Below are 21,138 nucleotides of genomic sequence, written 5' to 3'. Positions count from 1 at the left end.
GTCGGAAGGAAACGGGGCGACCGAGGGAGGCCGACATCGACTTCTCCCGCGATGGTGGCGGCAGCGGTGGCGGCGGGGATGAGGTCACGAACATAGTCGGGGGAAACACAACGGGGGGAGCAAAAAGAAAGGTACGATGGGGTTGGGCGCGGGAAGGACGTGGGCAGAGGACGCACGGACAAAGAGAGAGCAAGACAGAAAGAGAGAGAGAGCAAGAGAAAAAGAGATGGTGAGCGAGACGAAGGGTAGTGGTGTATCCATCGCGCCGAGGGTGGAGAAGGACCTGCGCGCGAATTTCCCGCGTTCGCCCAACCTCATATTGATCCCACCCCAACAAACTCCCTCGTTCTAGCTGGCAGGCGTTGGAGGGACGCGGGTCCGGGGGGAAGAGCGGGGAAGGCCCCGGCAGGGTGGTGGTTCGTCGGCGTTATAACGTCGGACCGGGTGGGTGAGCGGGCGAGTGAGCGAGCGCGAGCGAGAGACGAAGGGAGAGTCACAGAATCGCGGACGCTTCGAGGGTGGTCCAGCGCGCGCGGGAGTCGTCGTGCCTCCGATCGGGATTTGCGAGCGTGTCGTCGCGTCGCCGTCGTCGTTGTCGCCGTTGTTGTCGGATGCGTGTCGTGGTGCCGTGCTCCGCTCGTTACGCTTTACGAGAGAGAGATCGTTCCTTCGTGTCTCCGCTGGTGTACCACCGGGTCGGTCCGAGTCCTCGAAAGAGAGAGAGAGAGAGGGGGGGAGACGCGGGAGTTGGTGCACGCGTACGATAGAGAAGTTTCGGGGAAGTTTCGACGTCGAGAGAATCGGGCAATTCGGGTGAGAAGTGCGCGAGTGTACAAATCGGTGGACAGCTCGGTCGCTTTGAATCCACTCCGCGAACCGGTCGCGACAGCATCGCCCAACTCGCACCATAGTGGTTAATGGGTTTTTCTCTCCTCTCCATCTCCGAAGTTGTAGCGCGTACAGCGGGTGGACGGGGAGAGATCGCCGGGCAAATACCATCAACCGAGACTGATCCAGACTTGGGTACCTAGATTTACGATCGGCGTCGCGACACGACCTTTGTGAGAAGCCAGCGAGAAAGTGTGTGAGCGCGAGTGCGAAACAGCTTATCTGCGAGGCAGTCCTGCATTTTTGTCGGCTGTGTCCGTTTTTTCGTTTCGAGCTGAAAGAAAGTGTGCAACGCGTGAATCAGCTTTTTGTCCTGTTCAAGTATGCCGTTTCGACTTGCGAATTCCTCCGAATTGAATATTTCATTGTAATTTGCTATAGTGTGAGTTGATGAAGCTGTTCTTACAACGTGAGAGAGTAATTTAGTCTTCAAATAAAAGGAATAAGAGGGATCAAATTATAACAAAGAAATTAGCCATATTATTATAAAAGTTAAAAATCGATAAATTTAATAGCTACTTCAGTGTATATTTATGAAAATCACGTTGATAAGAAATTCATTTAGTGACGGGTCATGTCTGATTAGATTGTTCAAGAGATATTTCTGCCGCTTTGTGCACATCGACGTGAGAGTCTCTTGAATGACCTACTACCTGCAAATTAGTTCTGGAACTAAGCCCGTTATCGGGAAACAGTCTTGTGCAGCATTGAGCTGTAAGTGGTTCATAATTTGACTCGCCAGTGATCGATGGTCAAGTAATCGCGCGTAATCATCAACGAAATTGCAGCTTCGACTTTTCGCCGCTACTTTCCTCGATACTTGAAATAAATTTTCGATGCATGCAGTTTTCATAATGTGCATTGCGGTTGCTGCATGCGTCTGCCGGCAGATTACACGTGCAATCGCGTGCGGGGAGGCTTGCGTGGCTGATGATCTGCGACGATCTATCAACGATCACGCCGTAGCCGTGACCGATAGTTCTCAACAGGCTGGGGATAATCTCAGTGGCCTCGTTTGGTGGAAAAATCGATGCTAGCACGTTTAGATATATCTTCTAATGCGAAAAAGTCAGTTAATTAAGTCGCTTAATTAAATCGCTCTTTTCTGTTTTCACATTGATCGCACGGACGAGTTTCAAAGTGATCAAGAAGAATGGATGGAAGGAGGAATGCTTACAATTAGAGGAAGGGGTACTTAAACCCTTCAGGAAAGTTAGTACGAGCATTGACACGAAACGGAAAGTAAGTCGGGTGCGATATAAACAGGGATTACCAACTCTCGGATTTAATGAGCCATAATATGGCATAATGCTCGAAACGGTGCTCTTTGCTTTGCGAAACGCACTCCACTGGCTGTATAAAACCTGTCATCGTTGCGTTATAACCATCGTATTTACTACGGATAAATTTGCCGGGCAAAAGTTTTGTCGCATTTTTATCATCGCACGCGGAATAGTTACACACAGAAACTCACTGGATGCAGATAAATTCTGTTTCGACAATTAAAGTCATAACAAATGGGCACCGTTTGTTTAATTTCGCGTTTAATTACAGACAGATTGCGGATGTGTAATTAAAATTGCCTCGAGTATGCGTCCATCAATGTTGCGGGTCAAACATTGCCATAATCGATGAAGCACCCAATGATTTGTATCGTTAACAGGCTTGATAACGGAATATCAGGGAAAATTGGCAAAATTCTGCTTCTCATTAAGGGGTTACATACCTCCAGAATTTTCAAACAATCGATTTTTTTTATTACTGATTTTCATTTTTTATACTTTTAAAAATATAATAAAAAAAGAATTAGTGAAAAATTCCAATTCGTAACGAAGATATAACAATAAATATGACCGCGCGTCAGGAGGCGGGCCGCGGCGCGCAGCTGCTGCGTGCGGCGCAGGCTACCGCAAAGAAGCTCGAACAGCCCACAGATTACAGAAAACTGTACAAAATATAAAAATTATCGAGAAGGAAGGCACGCAATATGAAATTGGAATGGGAGATTAAGCTCACTACAAAAATTAATATTTACACGATTTTTACTTCTCAAACTTTAAACGCGTTTTTCTCGAAACCAGTTTTTTTGGCACGGTCGGCACGATAACTCGAAGAGTTTTCAATATTTTTTAAAATTTTTTGTTCTCAAATCTTCGTAATCGTTTTGTTTATAGTCTATCGAGCCATTTTTTTGCAATTTTGTTTAATACAATTTTTATAAACAATTAAAGACCGAAATTTTTCATGAAAACATGAAGTTCAACTTTGACATGGCATAAATTGTTTATTTTTTTGAAATTAAAAAATCTGGCTCGATAGGCTATAACTACAACATTACTTTACAAGAAATTTTTTGTATTTGTCAGATCCATCAATGTTACAAGAAGATATCATGCCGACTCTGAGGGGACATTTTTTTAACAGCGGTCCAATTAATGCCACAAAACTTCATTTTATTAATATTCAAAAATTTATTATCAATTATTTTTTTACACTTAAAGGACCAGTAAATCATATGCAATTCATATTTTACTTTATTATTTCAGATATACCCCCTAAAAAAATTCCCCAAACATCAATTTTTCGCCGTTATGGAGGTATGTAACCCCTTAATTTTAACGGTAGAGTCAGTCATCGATGTTCAGTTCTAGCACCACAAGTAGCAAGAGGAATACATGTCGCGCGACTAAACATACTGTCCTACCTAATGTCCAGCATCATAAACTTCACAGTTTTATCGCACAGGACCCCCATGTAGTTGATAAATTCCGACAGCGAGCAAAAGTAACACGGAGATGCACTTGGACGGATCCTTAGGCGCGACCTATAATTCCTTGCCACTACTTTCTGGAGCCACCCGCGGCCACCGGAACGGAATGGAACACTCTCGTAGCTGTGAGCCGACATGGGACACATTTCGCTTTGCGAGACGTTGTTTCGCCCTCCGACGATCGATTAATCGCCCGCTGTCGCTGTCGTCATCGGCATCTCGCTTTCGCGACAACTTAATACCCGGAATCTCGATCCGCATAGACTCAGGTCTCAGGCTCGCTCGTAAATACGGCCGAGGGTACGTAAAAGTCCGAGCTTGCTCGTGACGCCCGCGATATAAAACCAGGTGGCAAACGCGAACGTATGCGAATGTCCGTGCATGACTCAGACGGCGAACCCATTACGAAAGAAAGCGCAACCGTTCGCGCCGGAATCGCTTTATCTGCTCCGACACCGCAGGCGGATTATTGAAAGCTCACGAGTATCCGAATGCGAAATCCGCAGGAAAACTTCGGACCGTGGGGCGAGGAATTTCTTACGTTATTTACTTGATTTTAATACAGTTAGTTTCTAGTTTGTCAGACTTAACTTCTGTCAAAGGAAAGACCCTCGAAGGTTGACACGATGCTTTCAGACAGCCTTGCACGAATCTATCAGTGGGATGTGCAGGGTCTTAAAACACTTGTTCGGTCGATGAGGCATCCTGAAGAGATAATTAAAGCGTTAACCCTTGCCTCGCGTAAAGTGGATCATCTGTGCCCACATCGTTGTGTTTGAATAGCCGCTGTGAACCGCTCGTAATTAAGATTCGTTTAATATAAATTATTAGACCCGCCCGTGAGAAAATCAGTCAGTGAAGAGATCGCACACTGAAAATTTGAAACAATGTGCTCGTTGCATTGAATGTTGAAGTTGAACGTCTCTATTGTCCGCCGCGTCATGTCCGAGTGCTTTCGTAAAGTCGTAATCGAGTCTCGTTTAATACGTGTCTTTGTGAGAGAAGATTAATTCAGAACATGGATATAAAAATTTTGTAACAATGCTCGTTGAGCATAAAACTTTCACAAGTGCTCTTTTATGCTGACATCTGCATAATTTGCCGATATCGTTCCTTGACCGGTTGATTTTATTGTCCATATATATTATATCTCGCTGCGCACGTAAGATAGACGGGTTTTGGTAGGGGCCAAGACAGCCCCGACTACGCAAAGGCAAAGAAAGAGAAAGACAGAAATCGGCGAACAATTTCCGATCGAAAGCGGCCACATGTATCGGACACACCGTCACGGTAAATCATTAACCGGGCGTGTTTATTGGCCATGCTCGAGCAAATCCTGGCCGGTGGTTGATTTATGTCCGGCACCGATCCCGATCAGCTCGGCGATCGATCGCCCGTGACTCGCGAATCGGGCGCAACAGGCAGGCCCGGGTACCCGATACGGAAGCTTGAACAAACGGAATTAGGTGCGAGATCGGCAATCCGTGGGCGTGAATGGTTCCATGGAGAAAAAAATAGAAAAAGCGCGGCGAAAAGAATCGTTATGCAAATTGTGTCGCCTGGTGCATGTGTTCCTTCGCGTTTCATCGTCGTGGGATTTTTTAGCGGAATCGAACAGACGCATTTTTGCATCTCAAATGTCTTTGTCACACGGGTTGCGAGCAAGGCACAGGGGCAAGGCATCTCGCCCGGGAAATAGCAGCCTCGTGCGTCAAAGGGATGTCCTTTACGTCGAGATCTCGACAGCTTTAGGTGTCGAAGAGAGGACGGGCGAGAATAAAGAGCGCGTTCGCTGGGAATATGCATTTACGTGCGATGTCGACATCAATTTCTCGGCCGGTCCCGTTTTCCGATCGAGCTCCACAGGTTACGCGATGTAAATCAGACAACCGACCTCGCAGCCCCGGTGCGTCCAGTATTGAAGCTCTATATGCAGCACATATAAACTACCACGGGCGCAGACTATCTCTATTCCTCCTTGACACGTGCACGCGATAAAAGCTGTGCACATGATTGCCCGTCTCTCTCTCTCTCTTCTCGCGATTTTGCGCTTTTCCGGCGAGCGGTGTATTTCCGCGTGCTCTCTCGTGCGTCGCATTTGAGGCCGCAGCAGTTCCGCGCGCGCGATCCATCCGCACCACATTCGCCGCGCGTTACATTATTTTTACGACCGTCCATCGAGTGCGCGTGGTGCGCGTGTGTGTTTCAGTTGGTTCGCACGACTACGTGGGGTATTTAATCTCGTCATACGTGGAAAGCCGGCCGGGTTCTCCCGGTTCTCGGGACTCGTGAAAAATGCAGCCCGGAAATTTCCGTCGGGCGGCATTCGCGCCGGCAATTCGTCGGGGCTTTTATGCAGGATCCGCCATAATCCGTTCACGTGCCGCGAATGCTGCAGTTTGTCTCCGTCGCTTTGGTCTTTTATGTTGTTCTCCACTCATGTATTCCGCCTTGCTTCGCGCACGGCGTCGTCTCTTTGCAGCTTCGGTGCATCGAGGTTGCTCGAGCTGCCATGTTAACTGGAAAAAAGAGAGATCGTGCGGATCCACGAAAGTAGGAACAGCTTTCCCGGACGAAGCGGTTCATCTCGCTCGCAACGGAAAGCGTCGTAAAAGTTGGAAAAATTCTCAAGGCAAGGCCGCAGAGTAATTTCGATCACGCGCGCAAAGCGATTTATCGGTGCCCGCGAAACGCTCGCGATTGGCAGGCAGTTCATCGCGAGGAAATGCCGGTGGTTGCGAAACGCTCGTCTGGATATAAATTGCGGTGTGTTTACAGCTCGCCAAGTTCCTCCGTACGCTTAACCGAAGCCTCAGAAAAGCGGTGGCACGCGGGGAATACCGGTCTTTCTGGGACACGGACGCATAATTCTGCGCGTAAATCGTATCGCGGTATTTTCACCGCGTTATACGATGAAAATTGCGCTTCGTATTACGGCTCCGATCACTGGCCATTGTAATCTTCACCTTGATCCCGTATCATTACGCCGCATTGTCGTTGGATCACCAGTGTCCACCGCACAAACTCGCGTTCCGTTGATTCCGCGGCCGATAAGTCCCCACGGCGGTTTATCGTCCACGATAGAAACCCGAAGGCCAGATTGAATTGTGTGGCTTTGCGATTTTTCCACTTTCTTCATACTTCGATTCTGCCTAGTAACCGCGCGTCTTCGTTCTCGTTCGACCGCTGATTCCTTCCATTCAGTCTCCTCGGCGGTCGTGCTCGATGCTTATCCGTGGGCCGCTCGTCCTCCTCTTATCAACTGTCTCCTATTGCACCCACGCTTATCTCTACCGCTCGAGGACGGCATTTTCTCCGATGGGCGACTTCCGTTTCTCAGCGTCATGAAAGCGTGCGGAAGAATCGGGTAGATAACTTTATCGCCTCTTTTACCAGCTGTTTATCTTCAGATACACGTGTAACTCTATCGATCAGTTCCTGCGGATGTGATAATTCTGATTGCTTTTTACGTAATGTTTATACAATATTACAATTGTCGCAGTAATTTTGGTAGCATGCGGGGCGATAAATCGAAACCGATTGTCCTCCGACACGTGCCACAAGCAAGCAACGAGCAGAAGATTCGAAATAGGGCAGATCCTTCGGTTGAAAATAGAGTCGACGTCGAACGGATTGATGGGTGTGCCGAAGGTCGCCGTCATCCAGCGCCGGTGGTGCATCACGGGGCTTCGGAGCTAAAAGTATGGAATCGCGGCCACTCGTAGATAGCCGACGGATAAGGGGGAACCGGGTCGGAGTTCGTTATTACCCGATTATCGCTGTTACCGAGCTAATCTCTATACGGCGGCAGCAACCCCGCAGCAGCAACAGCAGCGGCATCGGCCAGCAGCAACAGTTTTTGCACTTAGCACTTACGTGGCCGGCCGGTATTATGTGGCAATAACGAGCGACCCCCATCACGTAACCCCACTTAAGAGCGTCCAGTCGCCGCCGTGCTGTACCGCGAAAGGGCGCGGGGTGAGTGAGAGAGATATATATATATATATATATATAGATAGAGATAGACAGAGAAAACGGGGGAAAAAATGTGAGTGCCTCGACCTCCACCCATCGTTACCGAGTATCCACGTCGTATAACGGACGTTTACTCTTTCCTCCGTTCTACCCTCCTCTCCGTCTTCCAACTCCCACCCTCCCGGCTCGCGAACCACACTCGTGTTTAACCGTAAACACCGCGGGGCTAATAGAAAATGTACGCCGTCACCGATCCCCGTGTATCCCCTTTATTAATATCGACGTTTCGTGCAACACCGACATTAATCGCGTAATCGACTTCGCCCCGCTCCGGTTCGAGTACACGCGGGATCATACGCTGAGCTGGTTGAGAAGTCTCTCCGCTCTCGTATCACGCGAGCGTGCATGCGCGCGCGCGCGACTCTGAGGACTTCCTCCTTGATGGAGAACGAGGGTGGAAGCGCGTCTCGACTCGATGTCGTGAGTTCGAGAAATCAGGGTGGATTGCGAGTGGAACAACGGTTGTCTTTCGAGTCGCTCTCTTAAACCACACGATGAGTTAATTTCAAATTTATAACAAATGCCTTTTATGTGTGCGCGAGGTATTCGAGGAGATCGATACGCGCGTAATGAAATGGAATAAAAAAAACTTGAATCGTAACTCGCGTTCACTCCGAGTTTCACTCGCAGCGTTCCGACCGTTGCAACTCTGGGAGCGGCTGCAGCGTACCGGAAAACAGTTTAAGGATGCGGCAACGTGGGGATGTCGTACAGTTTCGTATAATCACTGCGCATAATTGGCCGAGCAAGCGCGAGTTAGCCCTGAGAGATACTGACAGCAACTGCATCTCGCGGGGGCATACCAACTTAAATAGCCTGGCACTTTATAGACGTCCGTTAATAAACTTCATTATGCCGCTACGCTTAATTGATTAATGAGAAATTACGAGACGGTCCTGTAGTATACGGAGAACGAGGATACTGTATACAGCGGGCGTTCCCTTGGGGAGATAACCCGGCCTCGTGCGGCTTGAAAAACGAGTGAAACCGCGTTAATTAAATCCACAATGTAATCTCGCCCCCAAGGTTCCGCCGTTGTTCCGCGCTCGTTTCATTGCGTTTCCCTTGCCCGCACCGCGCAAAGCACAATATTTCGATGGCGAAGGATGCGCGTCGCGGAGACGCGCCATAATCAACCGTCCAAGTTTGATTGCATCTGCGATTTTTGTTCGATCGTTACGCGGAATAAAATGCGGAAGAGCAATTAAACTTTTACTATCGCTCGTATCGTATCGTTCTACCCTTCGTTTTTCGTTGGCTCAAATACACGACACAGAACGCGCGGGCATCGGTTCTCCTTTCGATTACGCCCGATTACAGGGAGGATCGCATCCTCCTCGCCAATGAGGATTCGCATTCCCCGGTGATTAACGACGGCGTAAGATCGAATGCCGGTAGTATCGGCAAGCAGTTTCCCACTATTAAGCGCGAGATCCCCCGCTACGATTCCACTGCGATCCTCGGCCGATGCTCGGCCAGGAGTAACTTCCGGTATTTTTGCGCGACCGCCTATACCTATATACTCGTCTATAGTCTCCACGCCCTTTAATTATCCGTAGCTTGACGCCGAGTAGTTACGGCGGATACTAACGTTGTCATTATGACGGTGAAGACCGAACGAGGCTACCGTGTCCCCTTCCCCACCGCCCGCTTCTCTTTACCATCTCTTTCTCCACCTCCTCGTCTTCTTATTCTTGTTGCGACCCTCGCGGCTCCTTCGCCTCTCACGACGTACAAAGGTCGTGGCGTTTTAAACGCTGCGAGAGTCATTGTCCAGCGGCCGGTTTAAGATCCGTTCTGCGAAACCCTGCTCTGCACCCTGTACCCTGTCACTCACTCAGCCGTGGTCAAGCTCCTTCGTCTCCTTCGTCTAGGTATTCCCAGGAGTATTCCGCCACTGCGTAAACATACTGCGCAGCGGAACAGTTGGTCTCTTCCCAGCCGAGGAAACTCGAGTAGCAGATAACTCTATCGAGCGACCTCACCTAGAACCATTACCTTATCAGCAACAATAAAGTCATTGCTGCACCGCAAGATCGCGACTGTAGAGTTGGTGTTAAGTGCCGGCTTCAAGTAAGCTCGACAGAACCCGACTAGAATCCAAGTCGCCCTCCACAATCCCGGTCCTCGAGGTCCTTTGTTCGCGTGGCCAGTCGCTATGAATCGCCGCTACGACTTTACGAGTCGGTCGATACGATACGGGTCGGCAGTAGACGCTTCTCTCGTTAGTTGACTCCTATCGGGACCGAGTGCAGGACGATATGTCAGCTACAGCAGGCATGGTAAACCATCGCCGTTGAAACAATGACTCGCAGGTGGGCGCGTCGCAACGCGCCGCGGCCCAGGACGCGATCTTTCTCATCGAAGGACCGGCAGCCGTGGGCGTCCTCGCGTCCTAATGGTTTTTAATGCCCCGCCAACATGATTTAGGCGCAACAAGCTGGCCGCCGATCCCGCACAAAGGATCTCGACGGTGCACTGACCGTCCTTTCGAGAGAGGAGAGATCCCCAGACTCACTGGACGGCGGCGAACCCGCGCGCGCCCTTGAAATTCCTCTCCCGCGAATACCTACAGCCGCAGCTTTCGGCTGGGCATAAAGTAAGATAAAGCTCTGTAAAACGAGCGTAAATTTTTTCCCCCGTCCGCGCGGAGGGCGACAGCCGTCCCGCGGCCGGATTTTACGTGAGCGCCCGTAATTCCCGCTAATCGTAGACCCGTGAAGATTTTTGAACGGCTTTATGAAAGGTTTTTAATGTGCGCACACGACCGGGCGGATTTCTTTCTCTTCCTTTCTCCTGGTCGCCCGATGCTGGTGTTGCTGTTCGGGTCTCTAACCGGCCAAACAGTCATCGTCCCTGCTGCCACTCGTACTGCTACTTCTGAGGTGACTTTTTCCAGGAATTCTGTCTATCTTTCATCGGCGACTTTTGACACTACGAAATCTATCATTGAATCAGTGATGGGAAACCAAAGTAGGAAACTGCGTAAAGGCTCGTGGAACGCAAGACTATAGACATATTTTCTCGAAATAGTATTCCTTATTGCAAAAATATTTTCGACCGGTTATTTCACGAGGAGATATTCAATCAGTTTCACTTTGAGATCAAACTTCGCCCTTGACGCAGACGACGAGATGCTTTAGCGTAATACGCTTCGCTTGGTCTTCTTGCTGCATCTCGCGTTGCATTTACCGGCGCAAGCGAATCTCAGAGTCTCGGGTTTCAGACGGTCCTTTTCCAAAAAGAGCAATAGCGCACACAGGCACACGTACATATGTCTGCCTCCTAGATGTTGTATGCAAATTTTCGTGCCTGCTCGCCGCACCGCGCCAGACGTCGGGCAATATGAATCATGCTGCGTCTCGCTGCGATGAGAGGCCGCTGCCTCATAACAGGAAATCCGTCTCCGTGCGCGATCACGCAGATTCGAACAAAGCCCGAACCACGTCCCGCTCACATCTCGCCCCTCGGCAAGAATTTTTTCATCGATCGGCCGCGTCCTACGCGCGAGGAAACCCCTCGAGGTCTGGGAATTGATATTGATGAAAGTCAGTGAAAGAACTTCAATTAATAATTTCGTCGGCACAAAAGAGGACTATTGATCTGATCCTTCGTACGCATTACCGACGTTTTCAACGCAATTGGAAATTTAAATCGAAGAGATATTGCAGGTAGTCAGCATATCCAATTTTGATGTCTCGGTAATCCGCGAGTGAGACGTGTCTAAGAGCGCGAGAGTTTCTATAAAACGGTATAGAACATCGACAGACGAAACGTACAAGTTCATGTTTCGCCATCTTGACAGCGACAACTCGGCGGCACTGACATCACCCTCCACTGATGGCCAAATCGAGTACCGAGGAATCTCAAACTTGCGTTTTACTTTCACTTCATGTATCGATCCAAAAACTCGTCCACAAGACGTTTCCATCGGGAGGGTTAACACGCGCGCGGATAGATCGGTGAATCGTTCATCCTAGCCAAAGAAAAAAAAAAGAAAAAAAAGATAGAGAGAGCGAGAGAGAGAAGAAGGGAGAAATACCTACATTTCTCTCGATTTTTTTCGAAGAAATGAGAGGTGTAATTATGGACTATTTTCCATCGCAATACACTTTTCGCGCGGCATGACACACATCTGGAGGGCTCTCGAGCCATTTTCTATATCTGTTTATGAATATAGCCCCGGTCTCTCTAACGTGAGACTTAAAGTACGCTTGACGGCGTACCGACCGCAAATTTGCATCCACAGTATCCTCCGCGGCGATCGGCGACGGATAGCACAATAAAACAAACTGCAGTTCGCGGTAGACGCAACGGAATGAACCGCCGTTTATCGGCACGTAACGAGGCGGTCACGCGACCTCGCGATCGGCGGATAATGACCGTGGCGAGGCCGCATAACTGCCCTCGTCGATACATTGCACGACGCCCCGTGTCGCTTCCATTCTTCCCGAGAAATCGTTGTCATCGTCGTCGTCGTCGCTTCGCATCGACTGTTCGCGGGAAAATCGCAGCTGCAATCAGGCATTGCGCGCGCGGAAAATTGGTGGTACCATGTAAGAACGTACGTATGTATACACACGTTTATATACGCGATCGATACATCGGGATCAGCACAATCACGTGAATTCTATGTTTCTTCTTTTCGCAAATTGCCGTCGAAACTAATTGACTCTGCTGCTCGACATGGCGCGTTTCTTTATGAGACTGTTTGCGGATCAACGCATTGGCGATTTGATTATATCGCTGGCGAACAAGCACAGAGCGAATGTGTGTGCACAGCGCGATCGAGCAAACGTGTTAGACTTTTCTCGGTCATGAACAAACAACTGGCCAGATATTGCTAACGTCCGCGTCGTGGTGTTTTAGCGATGTTGAAATTGACATCATTAATCAATTTAATTATCGCTCGGGATTAAGCAGAGGTTCAGGTGATATTTCTCGCGAGGCCAATTTTCTCATCGGGCAAGATTTAATGTGTTTATACTTTGAGTAAGAATTAAATTGATTAATAGCGACAGTTTGGAAATTAAAGGATGTTGTAGCATTGGGGAGGCACGATACATTTGATTTTCGTAGTTTTATATACCGATAGAACGCCCCGATGTTGCGCGATAATATTTGACCACTTAGTTGTTTGTGACTGAGAAAGGTTCGAAACGTGATCGCAGATTTTATATATTTTATTTACAAATTTCGACAGGGTTTTCCAAAATATTCTGGAGTCTTGAGATGATTCCTAAAGACTACTAATAGATTATTATTAGAATATCCTTGAATTGCATATCAAATACAATTAAACATAACGGCCTTATCGCGTGAAAGTGAACATTCGTGTGATGGTCCGATGCATGACGTTGACGAATACGATCGAGATTATTCGCGACGTTCTCGAGCCGAATTGTGAAAAAGAAAGTCTGATCCTCTGAGGAAGATCTTGATGGCGAGATAGAGATAGTCGTCGGACCTGGACATCCCAGATGGAGCTTTCGATTCGCTCCGCGAAACCCGGAGACGTCAAGGAGATGTCACCTTAGTGAACTCGTCGAGGGTATCCTGGTTACGATTGAACGAGCAGCACCGACGTAATTCTGATCCATCGAGATTGGGAGACGTGAGCTTCCGGCGCTCTCACGAGGATGGACACCCTGGAGCTGCAAGCCGCCTTGGTAAAGCTCGATCCGGCTACCACGGTGACGCCGATCGGTACCACCGTGAAACTGGTACCTCATCATCGCGTCGCCTTCACTGTCAACATCGATGACGAGGGTGATCTGACCCTGGAGGATTCGGCGCCGAGCGAGGAGAAGTCGCCGGCCGAGACGGCATCGCGGAAGACACCGGGTAATTGCGCGGCCAGTTTGACGAGTCATCAGAATCATCATCAGAACAGCGGTGGCCAGCAGACGGGCGGCTCCAAGTGCGGCATTGCCGAAGTCAGGTGACGCCAACCGCCCTGCTACGGCGTCAATATGATCTATCACACTTACCCGCCGCATCGGGGCAGCAAACACCACGCGAAGCACCACGCCAAGGAAAAGAGGCATCATCATCATCATCACACTTTGCACCATCAGCATCACAGAGCTCATGTGGTAAGTCATCGGAGTTTATGGCGCGCGTTGCCGCGTGCGAGAGGGAACCAGGATGACGATAACACGTCGAGAATACCTCGGGAAATTCTCCATGAGACAATTTCGCGCTGAGAGGGTGGCTCGGTTGTTTCGCGCTGGCTGCTGCGAGGATCATTTCATTAGCGACGAATGAAATTTCCCGCTCGCTATTCCGTTAAAATTTTCACCGGGCTTTTACGTCGATCGCGTGGGAAGCGACCGACGAAACGGCGCGTTGCAGAGGAAAGGAAATTTCACATCGCGGCCCTTTAACAACGGATTCTATTCTTACCGTAATTCTGCGCTTGGTACTCGGCGTTCGCCACGAAAGGTGCTCTCTGCGAAATTTGGAACCCGTTTGAAGGCTTTTATAGAACTCGTATGAGATAGTAGCATCGCTATAACGCGCGTTTCCGTTAGCTCTTGAGCAGCTTAGCTCGCCGCGAGCACTCGTTTTTCGTTCGTTCTTGCTATATAGAAAACGAGCGCGTTTCTGCAAAGATATTACGTTCCGTATTTCCCATGGTGCAAAGAATAAATAATATAGCGTTCTGTAGCACCTTATGTAAGCGGAGAAATCATCTTACTAACGGGACGAAAGGACAAATGAGCGACGCGCAATGAAAAGATCGCGTTCACAACTATGTTCTCATGAAGCTCTCCCATTTCTCATTTATCCGATTCAAAATCCGAGTCGGGAAACTGGTAAAGTATTTATTAAATTACAACACTCACACGCCCTGCGGATATTCGACAGGCACAGCGCATAAGAGCGCATCGAGTCTGTTATCAATAAAAATTAATATTGCATACTTTGGAAATGAAAATTAATTTTGCACGTTTATTTCGCGCGAAAATCGATATTAAAGTCGGTCGCTCAGGCATCTAAATGAATATTATATTATGTTATATTATATATTAATGCTTATGGTCGCGTACAGATCTCGGCAAGTTTAATTCCGCGCCGATGTAATTGCGAATTAAGTATTCCGTCATTTGTCCGTGCCTTCCCGAGTCGAAATTTTAGTTCTACATTGAACCTCGAATTCTTCATTTGAGGCGTTATTCAGCGTCTATTTAGCTACTACTTTAACACTAAAATATGTCCGAAATTTCCTTTTTTGCCGCTAGAGCGTCAAAGCAGGTTACGATCACGATTATAGCCGAATGTTGCAGGGTCAAAATAGCATCTTAACATCTGTTTGTAGGAGTTTGAGTTTCAATGTAAGAGTTCTAGGTTCTATTTTCCTAAAAGTAGGTTCGTACGACTGCTAAAAGCATTAAAGTAAGCGCAAAATTTTGACTCGGGTTATCAGACCGGTGCTCTTTATCCATTGAATACGTCCATTGTGCGTGTTCTCCGCTCGCTGGTGACGAGCGCCGCGTTTCCTTTGTGAATTTTTCTCGCACAACGGTTCCTCGTAGTGACGAATGTGTATCACCGAGTCAGGATACAATGTGATACGCTTCGCCTGGCTGTTCTCGCTCTGCACACGCTAGCCACCGTGTCCGCGCGCATAATTCGCGATGCGGAGGACGGCCGCGTTCCGTGACGGAACACATACGGTATACAGCTACGGGATGGCCGCGTCTCTCGTGTCTGGCCGTCGTAAGGAGAGCCGCTTCATTTTCCTAGCGGTAGTTGCGCGGGGAAATAATTAACGAGCTTGCGAGAGCAATCAGCCGCGCGTTGCGCATTAACTTGATCTCCCCACGTACGCCCACGAGCGCTAGATTAGCATGTTAATTTTTAACGGGACTTTTCGGCTAATGCGGTTAACGTGTCTCTTCAGAACGACGCGGCGAGTCGAGAAAAGAACATGCATGCGAGAGGAAGGCCAATTGCGTCCTTAGCCTTGCTACGAGAGGCGTTAATCTTGTTTGCGTTTCACCGACTGTGTCTAGGTATTACACTAGGGCGTTGCGTATATATGTGTGAATTTTCTTTTATCTCCAACAATCCATTTTCGCAGTTTGCGTAAACATTTAAGAGACTTGTTTTAAAGATCATCTTGGGAACGACTATTTTGATCATATCGCACTTGGCTTTTGATTCGTGACAAAGTACAAGGATACTCTCATGGTACCTTTGCGAAGCGGATCGATCATGGGCGTTCATCGAAGGTAGTGCATCGCGCGGATACGCTGCGAGACGCTTGGTTCATAGACAGCGCGTACCTCGTGGCCTCGAGCGTGTGTGCACACCTTGGCGAACGCACGCTCGCAGCTGCACTTAGGCGAGACATAATAGGCCCATCGCGAGCCACTTGTCTACTTCACCGTCGGTGAAAACCATCGCTCGCGGCGGCGGTGGCGGCGACGGCGACGTTGGTGACCGACGTTAATGTACCAAGCGTTTCCGGAAGTGACGATGCGCGACGGCATCACGCGGATCGTATGAAGAGGTAAATGGTGCGTCGCGTCGCTAGTTTGCCGACGTCTCATTTAGGTAATTGCCGCTCGCCAAGTTCGGATAACGACCTCGACCTGGCTCCGGGATGAATTCGCTCTTCCGCTTGTTTGACTTGCACAAGGCTCTGTCGCTCGGTAACGAGTGAATCGATAGAATCCCGAATATCTTAAGAAAGAATCGCTGGACAAACGTATCCGGCATGCGTGCATGTTGTTTGCGCTGCCATAAGCTTCCGCGATTTGCATAATCGCGCCGCGCGCTTAATGATGTGCGTTCCGTTTTGATTACGCGCGGCGCATAAATCACGCCAGCGCTAACCGCGCCAGGCGGGCCTACCCTTCGCTGCTCCATGGGAGAGCGCGAGATTTTTCCTTCTCGATGCACAATCGAGCGGTATTCGCAATCGAGCGAGTCTCGTTGGGCTACGGTGCTATTGAATCCTTGAGCGAAGATGTTGCGAGCGTGTCTCGTGTGTGTGTACACACACGCGCGCGCGCGCACGCACGCATGCATATACGTACGTACTCCCTGGAGTCGCACGCACCCGGAGGCACCCTCGAGAAACGACGGGGTTTGGCATGTACCGGATGAGCAGATCGATAATGTGGCGGTCCACGTAACTAGGACGCTGTACACTCTCCGGGATATATCTCTGGGCGGCGATATATCCGGGATTTAATATTTTTTCGCCTGCAACAAAACACTGTTAGAAATAGCCATAAATTCCACCGTGGATAACTTTGCAGTCAGATTTATGGTTACCCCGCAGGGCGCGGAATTATAATCGGCCGATGTTACGGAGCGGCGAGTTAAGTCACGCGCTGGGTACCATTGTCTCGAAATTAACGGGGCGTGCTCGCAAATTCCGTCGCATCGCGTTCATCCTCTCATTAGTTTCGTGCAATTTGAGCATCTTTGTGCCTCGGTCGTCCTTTCGTTCGCATATCCTCTTTCTCCCTCCCTCTTTCTCTCTTTCTCTCTCCTCGTGGACAGAAAAAAGACCCGCCGGCCTGGGTCAGACTTTCAATTAAAGCTTAAGTCGGATCTTAACGAGGCTTAAAAGAATCGACACGCAGATACACGTGCTTGCAGTCCGAAGACTTTAAGCTCGGATCGTCTGTTCTTCATCCGGTACTTCGCGTCCACCTCTCTCGCTCATTCGATGAAGGGATGAAGCCGCTTGCGGGCTTCTGTTGCGACCATGATGACATCCGACCAACGTATAATCGTATAATCATTGAGAGAGGGATCACTGTATTCTATGTGACGTTCGCAAAAATGAGCGGATTAAGATATCTTGACGAGCGTGCAGAGACAAGTCGCTAAACTGCGAACGTTTCAGGCGTATTAAATAACGCAAGCGACACTCGTCTCTCCGCGCCGAGGTATTCAAATTATTCCGTCGCGATCGATGTCCTTCCGCGTAATCAGCATTGCAGTCACGAAATCCGCGGACTCGATTGCGTCGTGCGGGAGTGAATAGTTTAAATCGTAACGACGGTCTCCCGAGGACCAGAGGGCAGATTGAAAGGGCGAGCAACGGAGGTATGACGTCGATTTATTTATAGCTCACTCCATACTGTAACGTAACATTGCGAGCTTATCGATTTTGATGCGCCGTGATACGCTACACGTGTGTCATTCATCCAGCCCCTGTTGTTCCGAGTCGACTTCGTTAAGCGCGGTCGCGCTAGAAAAATGGTGTGGCACACGACGCAATAACAGACGACATAATGAGAGAAGGTCCTCTCGGACCCTTCTTCCACTCCCAAGGCGGAGCCTTTTTTGTGCTCATGACCGCGGTAAGTAATCGAGCTATTCTCCTCGGGTACTTCCGAAACCGGCATTCCGTCCCGTTTCTTCTCGCCAGCTCGTTTTCGCGGACGCAAGGGACGCGTTTACGGTAAATATCCTTTCGCCGCGGCTGACAGGGCCAATTTTCCAGCTTCCAATAAATTAGTCGACCGGCTCCCTCGCGCCGCCTCGGAACATCCAATTAGCCGGTTCTCGTGGTTGTCTCCTCGGAGTCACCCGTAAAAATATTTACATCCGCCGTTTTGTGATCCCGCAGGATGTGCGTGACGATGACGGCGGGACATGGCTGGCTCACATGGCACGCATCGTGCATCGTCGCCGTGCGTGACCCTGTTGCGCGGGACGCAAATCGCGCCGCAATTTCGATAAGCACCATGCCGGGTAAAAATCGCGATCGATCGACACGGTGACTTGGAAATTATGCGTAACCATAAGGTGAGCGATGAATAACGTCACTTATGATGGGTCGATTGTTACAATTAGCGTACAGTTTGTCGTTGAGCGGTATCAATTTTTCACGGTAGGCTCACTATCCAACACAATACCGGACAGGTCGGAACCACCGTGACCCTGGCCCGAAAGTCCGCTTCGTGGGTTATATTTATCCAACGGTGGTGTACGTGCGTACGTGCGTACGTACAACGCGGCGATGATCGGTGTTGCGAGGGAGAAACACGGCTCGGTATAACCGACGCGGCTCAGTGCGAGGAGCCTCCATTAATTTCGGACGTCACGTAATTTTTCCCGTCGCGGATCCGCGAAGCAGGATCGAGTATCGAGCAACCTCGTTAAGTCGGACCTTAATGAGCGTTAAATCGCACGGGACGACCACCACTCGCAGGATACCCGCGGTGGACGCTCGGAGAACGATGATCGCTTCCCGCGATCTTCGCGAGCGGAGTCGACAATGTCGCGAGACGCCCGGATGCGGAACGCGGCCGCTCGCAAAGGCGCGCGATCGACGCCGAACGCGCAACGGTACCGCTTATTTCGCTCGTCATGTGCGAACGCGGGAGTCGTAGACGGTGATGGATTAGCCGCGGCCGCGATTTATTCTGACGCTAATACCCGCTACGGCAAGATTGCTGTATGTTCGCACGCGCGCGCGAGAAAGAGAGAGAGACGCGAATCAATCAATGCGAATTACAGGGAGACAAATGAGACGAGGCTCTTGACGCGGGTGAGAGTCTCGTAGACGTAGACAATGTATGTGTACGGTAGTCGATTGTGGAACGCGACATACGCGAGTTACCAGATTTTCCAGCCTGATTAATTATCATCGCACGACGATGACTTTCCCAGTAAACTTGATGCAGAACCGACTACTCGTCCGATGTGTAATATAGACAGAGTCGAATCTTCAGCTGTGCGGCGTGATTAGCGAGATCGCGCGAGTCGTGATGATACGCATTGTCGTCATCGCGAACGGGAGAATTGGATCGTATCTCACGTATGATGGAGACAGTACCCGCCGCGAAAGCTGAGGTCATCGTCGTCATTCATGTGTTGCCGACGCGCGATCGCCGAAGAAATTAGATTAGACAAACGGGATTTCTCGTGAAGCCCGACGCTTTCAGCGGGAAACGTGTTGCGGTTTGGTGTGGAATATCGTTGCAAGGAAGGCATTGGATACGCGGAGGGATTTGCATTTCGTGTGCGTGAACAGCACCGCGACGCTGGACGTCGATCGCGCGTGCATTCCTGCGACTGGTAGGACGCACAGAATAATTGGTTGGTGGACGATCGATGATCTCTTCACATATCGAGGATTAAGGATAGGATTAAGAGGCGCGTGGCTAACAAGCCACTTTTACCCTACGCACTACGTACAATACGCGGTAATCCTTTCTCCATTGTCGTACGCGCCTCGGTGAGTACATTCATGCGGGAATCTAATAATAGAGCTCACAAGCGCGAGAGATCGGCGGCGCTGTCGACAGAAGGGCGAGAATAGCGCGTGTTCTTTGATACGAGAATATCAATCGCCTGCAGGGACAGTAAATTAAAAGGAAGGAAAATCAACGTCCTTTTATTATAATCCTGACATTTATTCCTGACATTTACTCATGAGGAATTACCGATTGGATGTATAAAATTTTACGTGCAACACTGCGTAATCCTTGTTCAATCTAAAAAATTGTCAGCTTTCAGAGGAGAATCTATTTAACATGAAAAAGCTCGGGAATAATCCGACGTTTTTAACCACGCGCTTCCTGGTACAAAGCTAAAGTCCGACGGCAGCCGCGATGCATTTGTACATTATCATCGCGCGGGCGTTCTTGAACGATGCTCTTCCTGAGCGCATCGCCGTAGATGAAAGATATACATACGCGTGGCTGCCATGCGCAGCGGTTTCGGACGTTCTTCGTTGACTCCCATTTAAATTCGTCATACCGTTTAAACACACTTGTACTTGTCCCGTGCAAACACTCGTTTTATTATCTCGTTTGACGGAAGAGCGGCTTCCTTCTTCAGCAAAAATCTTTCAACGTTTTTATTTTGATATCTTGTCTCGAAATTAGTCCTTTTGATTGATGAGAAGTAGGTATACAAGTACCGCGAGAGAGATACAATGATGTACATCCTGAATATAAAGTAAGCTCATAAAAGTATACAGTTTAAATCTTGCGTTGGTAACCTAATCTTGCCTGATGCAAGGTAAAATTTACTTTACATCAGAATATCGAACGTGGAACATCGAAAGGGTCTACAAAGGTCTTATTTAGGGTCGACATGAAACCGACGTTCGGAAGCCGCGACGGCAGACAACAGCATTCCACATGCGATTCAATTAAAAATTATTACAATATGCGCGCTCGCCGGATGAACGCGAACGATTCAACGCACACCCGCTCGCTCGCTCGTGCCCGGTGCACACGCTTACGCGTTACGATCGAGCTCGCTCGCACTCTCACATTCGGACCTGCACGCATCTCGATCAGTGGCCGGCCGACCATCCTGCCCGAAAGACGTCTCGAAAGACCCTCGCGAAACTCGCCCACTAAAACCGATCAGCGGTGCCTTTTCCTCCACATCCGGCGGATGTGCCAGGAAACCGATCGACCACTCTCGGTGTTCATCTTGCGCTCGTATCTAGCTCAGTG

General features: G+C 49.3%; 2 protein-coding genes across 3 annotated transcripts in view; both read left to right on the top strand.

The window, feature by feature from the left end:
• Window positions 1–21,138, top strand: part of LOC105278495 (myosin light chain kinase, smooth muscle) — a 143,891-nt gene that overhangs the window by 60,820 nt on the left and 61,933 nt on the right. The gene's annotated exons all lie outside the window — the stretch shown is intronic.
• LOC105278494 lies at window positions 433–13,727 on the top strand. Of its 2 annotated transcripts, none has more exons than XM_026973181.1 (2): window positions 433–1,209; window positions 12,897–13,727. In XM_026973181.1, the coding sequence occupies exon 2, from the start codon at window positions 13,333–13,335 to the stop codon at window positions 13,636–13,638; it is 306 nt and encodes a 101-aa protein (XP_026828982.1). In that variant the 5' UTR covers window positions 433–1,209; window positions 12,897–13,332; the 3' UTR covers window positions 13,639–13,727. The 2 variants fall into 2 exon arrangements, with proteins under 2 accessions (XP_026828982.1, XP_011335930.1); XM_011337628.3 differs by having other exon boundaries at window positions 433–1,270.

The sequence above is a fragment of the Ooceraea biroi genome, chromosome 1, assembly GCF_003672135.1.
Source record: "Ooceraea biroi isolate clonal line C1 chromosome 1, Obir_v5.4, whole genome shotgun sequence".
NCBI lineage: Eukaryota > Metazoa > Arthropoda > Insecta > Hymenoptera > Formicidae > Ooceraea > Ooceraea biroi.
The sequence above is the reverse complement of the archived record's forward strand: the minus strand, read 5'-3'. Positions and strand labels throughout refer to the sequence as shown.

Bases quoted from the DNA above. Each gene is read 5' to 3' on its own strand.
- LOC105278494 (XM_026973181.1), top strand. From the start codon at position 13,333: ATGGACACCCTGGAGCTGCAAGCCGCCTTGGTAAAGCTCGATCCGGCT.